This window comes from Muntiacus reevesi, chromosome X (genome assembly GCF_963930625.1).
Source record: "Muntiacus reevesi chromosome X, mMunRee1.1, whole genome shotgun sequence".
Taxonomy (NCBI): Eukaryota; Metazoa; Chordata; class Mammalia; order Artiodactyla; family Cervidae; genus Muntiacus; species Muntiacus reevesi.
Window position 1 is genome coordinate 135,708,461 of NC_089271.1, and position 10,750 is coordinate 135,719,210.

The 10,750-nt window shown below is 34.5% G+C and overlaps 1 protein-coding gene across 1 annotated transcript in view; it reads left to right on the top strand.

The window, feature by feature from the left end:
* Positions 1 to 8,210, top strand: part of IL13RA2 (interleukin 13 receptor subunit alpha 2) — a 75,921-nt gene extending 67,711 nt beyond the window's left edge. Inside the window, exons 7-11 of the mRNA XM_065916254.1 lie at positions 434 to 618; positions 1,769 to 1,914; positions 3,057 to 3,201; positions 7,303 to 7,418; positions 8,136 to 8,210. Coding sequence (XP_065772326.1) covers positions 434 to 618; positions 1,769 to 1,914; positions 3,057 to 3,201; positions 7,303 to 7,418; positions 8,136 to 8,186 — 643 coding nt within the window. The 3' untranslated portion in view covers positions 8,187 to 8,210. The remainder of the gene's footprint in view (positions 1 to 433; positions 619 to 1,768; positions 1,915 to 3,056; positions 3,202 to 7,302; positions 7,419 to 8,135) is intronic.
* The last annotated feature ends 2,540 nt before the right edge of the window (positions 8,211 to 10,750 follow it).

The window sequence follows — 10,750 nt, forward strand, 5'->3', positions numbered from 1 at the left end:
GCTTCTTGGCCACCTTGTAAATCTGCTTTTAAATCCACTTTCTTCCAGTAAATTCTCCAGTACTGTATTTTAAAAAGCAGTACCATTCAGGATTATCAATATAAATCCCATGTTTTCTTAATAAGAATCTTATTCTTTGATTCACAACCCTGTTGGTCAATCAACATAACCTAAATACATGAGGAAGAATTCTTGCCTTATAGCTGAGATTTTATAAAATGTAAGCTCTGTAAAATAATGGCCTATGTCTACTTTCCTTACTGCTGTACCCCTAGCACTTTCATAGGATCTGGCACATAGTTGGTATTCAGTAAATATTGTATGTTATTAAATGATTTTTTATTTACCTGGTGTTTTAAAATAATTGAAAATTGGGCACCATACTACTAGAAGATATTGATAAGCACAATTCTTACCACACTTCTTTTTATAGGTATGAGGGCTTGGACCATGCGTTAGAGTGTATTGATTACATCCAGGCTAAAGGAAAAAATATTGGATGCAGGTTTCCCTACTTGGAGTCATCAGACTATAAAGATTTCTACATCTGTGTTAATGGATCATCAGAATTCCAATTAATCAGACCCAGCTATTTCATTTTTCAGCTTCAAAATATAGGTGAGGTAAACAACTTCAAAATGTTTCTAGTTTAGACCCTTTACAACCAACCACGTGGAAGAGAAGAGATAGATAAATAGATATCTACCAGAATGCAAAGCCAGAAAACTGGAAGCCAACAAAGTACAAGGAAGAACTAATTAAATATAAAAATATGGAAGATACGGAATTGAATGAGTGTAAAGCATAGTTTTCATTTAGAACTCATAATTTGTTTCCCAGCTTCAAAGTTTGTCTGCTATAAAGTATTTTTGTCTAGTGTTAATAATGGAATAATTATGGAATCACTCATTCCCAATGCTCAATAGACCCTGGGATTAGGTTGGATATTGTCTGAGTCTGTGTTCTCATTTCTAACAGTAACAAGAATGACAGGTTCTATAGCCAGCCATAAATTTTGAATTTACTACATTCTAGCTATATGACTTTGGGTGAGTTACTCTTAATATGTTTCAATTTCCTTATCAATAAAGTGAAGATAATAGAGGACCACTTTGTAGATTTATTGTGAGATGTGAATTAGTTTATGATGTAACATTTCTGGTTTACTTCCTGGCACATCATAAGCTCTAAATAAGAATTAGCTATTAATAAAAATAAAAATACTAGTAGTAATTTGTTGTGGTAGTTGTTTTTAATGCCATAAAATGGAAAAATGACTGTAATGATTTGGATCTTCTAGCTTTTCTCTTGGATTTAAGTATTTGTGAATATGTGGCTTAACAAAATTCAGTTTCCCAAATAACCAAGTTTCTTAAACTGATCTTGGTTAACAAGTGGCTTTGATTTTAATTCACATTGGGGCTTCCCTTGTAGCTCAGTCGGTAAAGGATCTGCCTGCAGTGCAGGAGACCTGGGTTTGATTCCTGGGTTGGGAAGGTCCCCTCGAGAAGGAAATGGCAACCCACTCCAGTGTCCTTGCCTGGAAAATCTCATGGACAGAGGAGGCTGGTGGGCTGAAGTCCATGGGGTCGCAGAGTCGGACACGATTGAGCGACTAACACTTATTTATTTACTTACTTATAGAGCATAGTCTTGAGCCACCTGATTTATCCTGGATGCTCTATTAATAGGTACCCCTAGCTTTTGATAAAGGTTACTGCTAAACTTCAATAACTTTCATGTTGAAACTGTTTCCTTTCGTTTTCAGTTAAACCTTTGCCACCAGACTACCTTAGTCTTACTATGAAGAATTCAAAAGAAGTGAATCTGAAATGGAGCATTCCCAGAGGACCTATTCCAGCAAAATGTCTCATTTATGAAATTGAGTTCACAGAAGATGATACTGCCTGGGTGGTATGGACATTGCATTTCTTTGGGGAAATCATAAACACAGTCTTTTAAATAAAATAGTAAACATAAGAACCAAAGTCAGTTGCTATTCACGTAAGGATGGAACATAACATGCACCTTAGTTTAACTTCCAGAAAATCAAACAATCTTGAGGACAAAAGAAAGATGTTTGCAGTCTGAAAGTATAATCAGTTAATTATACCAACTTTAAAACTACATAGGTCCTTAGAGATAATCTAGTCACTTGTTTCCAAAATTGTTATATATTAATTTTATTCATTGGTTTCCAACTTAGGAAGTGGTGGAGATGAGTGGGTGAAACATTAGTTCTATCAATTCATTTCGCATACACATTAAAAAAACCTGATTTTTCTACTCGAAAAGATAGATTTACAAGTACCAAGGAGGTGAATTGACTTACAATAAAATTATGTAGCTAGAACTAGAATCCAGACCTTATTCCCAGTCTACTTTAATTTACATTACATTATGCTAGTTCCCAAGAAAAGTTACAACAAATGAAAAGCTGTTGTTTTGGATGAGAAACACTCTTCAGCTCTTTTAAATACAAAATTGAAGTAATCACTTTAGTGACTTTTTTTTCTTTTGAGATCATCCAGCTGTGTGTATTCTCATATTGGAAGGGGTGGTTTCATGCCAGGCCCTGAGCACTGTTATACTGGTCTTATGATTAAACAAAATAAGAATAAGGGAAAAAAGAAGCTTTGTGTCTATGAACTCTACAGTATCCATAGAAACAGACTTCCCATGATGACTCTTTTTGCTAACTCAGTATATGTAGCATTTTCTAATTTATGGAATCTGGACAATTTGAAACTAATCCAAAATGGGTGTCATAAGCACCAAAACTACAGAGGAATTTTGCCCTGTCATATATGCCCTTTACTACCAGTAATCCATTATCACTACAGGAAAAATTTTAAATATAAATAAGGAAGAAAGAATGAAAAGTAGAACACCATACAAAGAGATGGCCACTGTTAGGATTTTGGTATATACCTTTCTAGGCATTTGATGAATTTATCTCATGTAACAAAACTCACTTTAAAAATGACAAATCAAATGGAGTATGGCTAGCTGCAGTTAGATCAAATAATGATATCTTATTTTTTCTTGGCTTTCAGACTACCACAATTGAAAATGAAATATACATCACAAGAACATCAAATGAAAGTCTCCAATTATGCTTTTTAGTAAGAAGCAAAATGAATATTTATTGTGCAGATGATGGAATATGGAGTGAGTGGAGTGATGAACAGTGCTGGAAAGGTATGGGATAAAATAACAGTAGAGTATTTCTAGCACTGTTTGAGGAAGAAGATGCCTTATTGGATGTCATAGGTCACTACAATTCAGTGACACGGGTTATCAATATAATAGGGTCAACCTTTCTTCATCATTTTTTTTTATTGAAGTGCAGTTCCTTGAGATATGAGTTACAGGTGTACAATAAAGTGATTCACAATTTAAAAGGCTTTACTCCATTTGGAGTTATTATAAAATATTGGCTATATTACCTACTTTTATAGATTCTATAATATTAATTGAGCTGTATCTTTTCTACACTGCAAGGTTTAATAAATTCTGTTTGATTCTTCCTGCTTTCATTTGACAAGCTAATTTTACCTGTTTTGCTTTGATTTTGCAGGTGGATTACCTTCCAATGGTACTCTTAGCTCCAAAATTTGGTGGTACTATTCTTGAGTTTCTTATATACTTACCAGATGTTAACCAAATCTGTATTAGTACCAACTGGAGTTGTAATAGTACATTTACTCTGAAGTTTTACTTACAAGCATATATGTATTTTATCAGACCCTTGACTATATTATGTCTTCTTTATTTGGTTTTGAAAAATTCTATGCTCATTATTCAAGATTTTTATAGTCTATGCCTCTTCCCCATTGAAATTCACATTATCCATTTAAATGTTCAAAAGAGGGAACAATCATAAAATATGTTGATATAGTTATTGAAGAAAATGTATTTTAGAAAGAACAGTTGCTAAACTATTTGCTCTTTGCTAGCAAAATTAATTTTCTCTCAGTGTATTTTGTATTTATGAAAGTCCAAATGCTCTTGAAGATAGTCTATAAACAGAAAAGATAAATTAGCAAGCACCTCAATTGAACATAAATTTATAGGAAGTCTAATGTTTGGTTTTAGCTAGTTTAAGTTGTTATAGTTTAGAGTCTTGTTATAGTTCAGTCATCAACATTCTTGTTTTTCTGTCAGAAAAGAGAATGTGTTAGTTCTTTTGTGGGGAAGACTATTTTAATCAATATTTTCCTATGCTTTTGATTTTCAAGAGAACAGAAATCTTAAACAAGACACTTGTTTTCGAGTGTCTGGTACCATGCCTAATTAATATTTTTCTAATTAATATGTTATCATTAGTAAAATGTACATTCTGTTTACTTCCAATACTGATTTAAAGTGACTTATGGTAAAAGATATATTTCAATTAATTATGTTTGGGACTGATATGTACACACTGCTATATTTAAAATGGATAAACAACAAGGAACTACTATATAGTACAGGGAAATCTGCTGAATACTCTATAATAACCTAAATGGGAAAAGAATTTGAAAAAGAATATATATATATATATATATAAACTGAATCACTTTGCTGTATACCTGAAGCTAACACAACATTGTTAACCAATTATACTCCAAGGATGCATGAGACAAGAGCTTGGGGCTGGTGCACTGTGATGACCCAGAGGGAGGGGATGGGGAGGGAGGTGGGAGGGGGGCTCAGGATGGGGAACACATGTAAATCCATGGCTGATTCATGTCAATGTATGGCAAAAACCACTACAATATTGTAAAGCAATTAGCCTCCAAGTAATAAAAATAAATGAAAACAAAATAAAAAATTAAATAAAAATAAACTTTCATGGAAGACAAAAATAGCAATATAAACAACATTGAGAAAGAAGCAAAACATTATTGTGCTTCACAGTATACTAGCTTTATCAATATAAATGTTAGTAATTATTTTAAATTGAAGGAAATTAACTCAGCCTTGCTCTTTCACATGAAGACATATAAATACATATGCAGATACAGATGCAAATATATAATGGCATTTTTATCGATCATCCATCTCCTTTTATGTTGTTCCATTATAATAGAATCTGTGTTTGTTATCTTGCTATTAGTATCCTGGTATCATTCTCTTTCATATATCAGATATTTGTTAAGCACCTACTATGTGTCAAAGTTTTTCAGGTACTGGAGATACAGTGGTAAAAAAAAAATCCTTGTCCTCATTGAATTTATATTTTATTCCCAAGTTAGATAGGGATAGACATAAGCAAAGAAGCCAAATATATCATATAATCACTAAGGGCTGTGGAGGAAAAACAGGCAGAGAGAGAGAAAGAACTCAATTAACTAAAGATACATGGAATCAGAAAGAACACTTACCTGTACTATGGTTTTTTTTTCATTTTTGTCACTAATATAAGAACTCTGAGACTCTGTGGAACTGACTCTGAGAAAGTCATGCCCTGAATTATATCTTGTTTCGACTTCTGGGTTGGGAAGATCCCCTGGAGAAGGGAAGGCTACCCACTCCAGTATTCTGGCCTGGAGAATTCCATGTATGGTCTATGGGGCCTCAAAGAGTCAGACAGGACTGAGTGACTTTCACTTTCACTTTCATTAGTCAATGCAGGGTTTAAAGAAGACATGGTGAGTTTTTAGCCACATCCTCAAAATAACATCCTTTTATATATTTTACATATAATCTTTTTTAAAGTTTGAGTATAATTGATTTACAATGTTATTTTGTTTTGTTTTTGTTTTTTAAACTTTTTGTATGTTATCTTAACCATGTTTTTGATGACAGACTTCTTTTGCCCTGATGGTTATCTCTTGGTAGAATCTTAATAAGTTTGAGATTAGAAACAAAGACTTTTCTGAGATGCATGTGATCTTATTTCTTTTGCACATTTCTTATTGGATGTTTTAAGTTATAGAAAAATCGCACATAATCTTTTGAAAATGTCTATCTTATTCAGGATTTAATCTGGAACTTCACAAAAGAAGTCTAGTTCTCGCTGTTAATTTTGTATGCCAGAAGCTCATATCATTAGTCATTTCTCTGGATTATATCCTTGCAATTCTTAACTGGGCCTATGAATTTGGTAATTTTCTAGTAGAAAATAAGATCCTAAATGAATAAGACACCAAGAAAAAAGTGGGGCTGGAGATAGTTTTGAGTATAGATATAGGCCTAGGATTCAAGATTTTCCATAGTATTTCAAAAATGTGGGAGATACTGGTTTTGGAAGGACAAACCTTGCATACATTTTCAATTTGTCTAGTGATTGCTCATTTCTTGCTATGTAGTGAAAGTGTCAGTTATTCAGTTGTGTCCGACTCTTTGTGACCCCATGGACTGTAGCCTACCAGGCTCCTCTGTCCATGGAATTCTTTAGGCAAGAATACCGGAGTGGGTTGCCATTTCCTTCTCCAGAGGATCTTCCCAACCCAGGGATCGAACTTGGCTCTCCTTCATTGCAGGCAAACACTTTACTTTACCAACTGAGCCACCAGGGAAGCCCTTGCTATGCAAAAGAATCATTAAAATTTCATCCGTTAAAAAAAAAAAAAAAGAAAGAATGATAAGAAAAAGCTCATTTCTTTAGTCTCCAGAATGTGAGACAGTTTCAAAAACATGACTTTTAAAGACTAACTCCATTATTCGCACTGAGACTTATTGAAGACCAACTTTCACTCACTACTGCATTGTATGATATAAACATTTGACTTATTGAGAGTTAAGAGATACATATGGTATGTTTATCTAATCACTCTGTTAATATTTTGCCACTGTGTTATTTGAAAAATTCACAAGAACAAATTTGAAAACAAAATCATGTAAGAAAATAAAAGTGGAGGGAAGAAATTCCCTGGTGGTATAATGGCTAATACTCTGTGCTTCCAATGCAGGGGGCCTGGGTTCTAACTCCGGTCAGGTAGTGAGATCCCACATGCCTCAACTTAGAGTTTGAATGCTGAAACTAAAGATCTTGTATGACGCAACTAAGACCCGGTACAGCCAAATAAATAAATAAATATTTTAAAAAGAAAATAGAATGGGGCTTTAGGTAGTTACTTCTCTAAGCAAAATGAAGAGCTGTCACAGTTCAGTAAAGTAGTTGTTCTATAAAAAAAAAAAAGTGCACGAATGAAAGGAATGACATACTCAAACCTCACTTACTGGGATATATGGCAGAAGTTGATAAGTTTAACTCACTTCTTGTCCATTTACCAGTTTATTTATAAATAATTTCATTTTCAAAATAATTGTACACATCTAACCCTTCCCTTTTTTGTGTGATTTTAATCCTAGGTGGCATATGGAAGGAAATCTTACTATTTTTCTTGATACCGTTTGTTCTTGTCTCATTATTTGTTTTGGTAGTTACTTGTCTACTTTTATATAAGCAAAGAAATTTATTGAAAATGGTAAGTTGTATAGCATTACCATGTTTAGTCTGAGGTAATGGATAAAAAATATTTTGCTTTAGAACTGATGAACCTACATTTTATAACTGCCTGTACACTGTGAGTGTACAATGATGTTGTGTAAACTATGATGATGTGTTCAGAATGAACAGTAATTTAAAAAATTAACCCTAAAAAGCTACATTTTGGGGTGGACTTACTTTTGACGATAGATAAGAATAATGCTTCAGAACATGAAATACTACCTTTAGATTAGAGAAAACCTGATAATTACAGGAGAAAAGCAGGATGGGGAAAAGGAAAGACTGACTTAAAATGTACGCAGCCTGATATATATTACTAGTGTGCCACAAAAATTTTAAAAATCTTGGTGCGTAACCTCTAAGACCTCACATTCCAGTTCTGTTAGCTGTATAGTAGAATCTATACAAAAACATAACCTGCATTATGAGCTGATTTTAGCTATTTGAGTTATACAGATAAAGCTATAGAGTGACCACTGTGTCTTTGGTGAGTTTTAAGAAGAAAATGTGACTTAGAGAAAAAATACCATAATGCCAAGTCTTTTAAAGATAAAGAGAAATGTGAATGTGTATGAAATGTTTTGCTTTATTCCTTGCTGAATGCTTTTTTTCCTATGTCTCTGAGTTTTTAATCTAAGTGAAATAGTTTGTGTCATTAATGACTGTTAATAATGGAGCTCTTTCTTAATTTCAGGTTTTTCATACAAAAAAAGAAGCCCTTTCTAATCAAGATTCACTTTGCTGACTCAATAAATCCCAGTCTTATGGCCAAATGTTAGATATGAGTCTTATCAAACTGAATTTTTTCCTAAATGTTGAATAAATTTTATTTTGAAAACATTGTTGTCTTTAAATAGGCTTTTGATTATTAAAATCCTCAATTAGTAGGGAATTTTATGGATTCTATTAACAGATTTTTTTTTCTTATTAAAACACAAAGTTCAGAGACTTCCCTGGAAGTCAAGTGGTTATGACTCTGTTCTTCCACTTCGGGGTTCTATCCCTGGTCAGGGAACTAAGATCCCTCATGCTGGGCAGTGAGGTCAAAAACAAAAACAAAGTTCAACCAATTAAATTGAAGATCTAATTGCCTTTATTTAGTGATTCATGAATCAGACTGCATCCTACCTAGCAACTAGAAGGGTGCTCTGAGGGGTTGTACAAAACAGAAGGTTTTATAGAACGAAGGATAGGGCAAGGAAGCTATTAGCAAAAGGAAAAAAATAGATTATTTTTAGGCCAACACATCTTCTTTTTTGAGGGGGGAAGGGAAAGGAAGGGGTTTTAGCATGCAGACTGCCTCTTCTTCTCTGAGGGGATATAGAGAGCCCATGTAGCAGGTGACCTCATTGGTGCTGACCAGAAAATTCCAGACTGGTTGATTAAGATTATTTTTCTGGTGAAGGTCAAAACTGCAATTAGGTTAGTTGTTTAATCTACATTTGTTATCATGGGCTTTAGCACAAGTTGTGCCATTTTGGGCCTGTGGTTTTCTCTTTAACATTCCTCAATCCAAGATGAGAGTGCTACATATAGAAAAGTCAAGGGATGGGTAAGAATCTAATCTGTGATGTATTTGTAAAACAATGTGATTTTGAGAATGGCACTAAGTCATAGAGATATTGTCAAATATTCCATATGAGATTCTAATTTTTTTATTAATTGCACTTGGGATGAAAGTATTCACCATGAATGAGGTTGCTTGGCTTTAAAATAAGCTGTGGAGAGGATTAATAAGAAGCAAGAAATTTTGAATACGTTCATAGTCTAAATGTGTGCTTCCCATTTCATGAAAAAGTGGGAAGCATGCAGTGCTTCAGGTCAGTTCAGTTCAGGCATTCAGTCATGTCTTACTTCAACCCTATGGAAGGCAGCACGTCAGGCTTCCCTGTCCATCACCAACTCCCTGAGCTTGCTCAAACTCATATCCATTGATGAGTGATGCCATACAATTATCTCATCCCCTGTGATCCCCTTCTCCTCCTGCCTTCAATCTTTTCCAGCATCAGGGTCTTTTCCAATGAGTCACTTCTTTGCATAGGGTGACCAAAATATTGGTGCTTCAGCTTCAGCATTAGTCCTTCCAAAGAACATTCAAGACTGATTTCTTTTAGGATGGACAGGTTGGACCTCCTTGCAGTCCAAGGGACTCTCAAGTGTCTTCTCCAGCACCACAGTGCAAAAGCATCAATTCTTTGGCACTTAGCTTTCTTTATGGTCGAACTCTCACATCCCTACATGACTACTGAAAAAACCATAGCTTTGACTAGATGGATCTTTGTCAGTAAAGTAATGTCTCTGCTTTTTGATATGCTGTCTAGGTTGGTCATAACTTTTCTTCCAAGGAACAAGCATCTTAATTTCATGGCAGCAGTCACTGTCTGCAGTGATTTTGGAACCCCCCAAAATAAAGTCTGTCACTGTTTCCATTGTTTCCCCCATCTATTTGCCATGAAGTGATGGGACCAGATGCTATGATCTTAGTTTTCTGAATGTTGAGTTTTAAGCCAACTTTTTCACTCTCCTTTTTCACTTTCATCAAGAGGCTCTTTAGTTCTTCATTTTCTGTCATAAGGGTAGTGTCATTTGCCTATCTGAGGTTATTGATACTTCTCCTGGCAATCTTGATTCCAGCTTGTACTTCATTTCACGTGATGTACTCTGTATATAGGTTAAATAAGCAAGGTGACAATATACAGCCTTGATGTACTCCTTTCCAAATTTTGAACAAGTCCCTTGTTCCATGTCCAGTTCTGACTGTTACTTCTTGACCTGCATACAGATTTCTCAGGAGGCAGGTCAGGTGGTCTGGTATTCTGATCTCTTTCAGAATTTTCCACAGTTTATTGTGATTCACACAGTCAAAGGCTTTAGCATAGTCAATGCTGCAGAAGTAGATGTTTTCCTGGAATTCTTTTGCTCTTGCTATGATCCAACGGATGTCGGCAATTTGATCTCTGGTTCCTCTACCTTTTCTAAATCCAGCTTGAACATCTGGAGATTCTCGGTATATGTACTGTTGAAGCCTAACTTGCAGGGCTTAGAAGGCTGAAAATAATGAGATGAAATGACGAGAGGTCATATTTGAAATATTCAGATGTTGCAAACTATGTAATACAAGCTTGAGAGTTTCCTATGCTAGTTGGCAGGCAACATTTCCTATTTTCTGATGGTGTGGTTTTTTTTTTTTTTTTTTTTTAATTTGTTCAGAGACCAAAAAGCTCAAGCCTCTGAAGTCAGTAAGAAGCCTTTTAAAGTTACATGCAAACTTCAGACCAATTGACAGTTAACTCCTAGTAGAAGATGTGG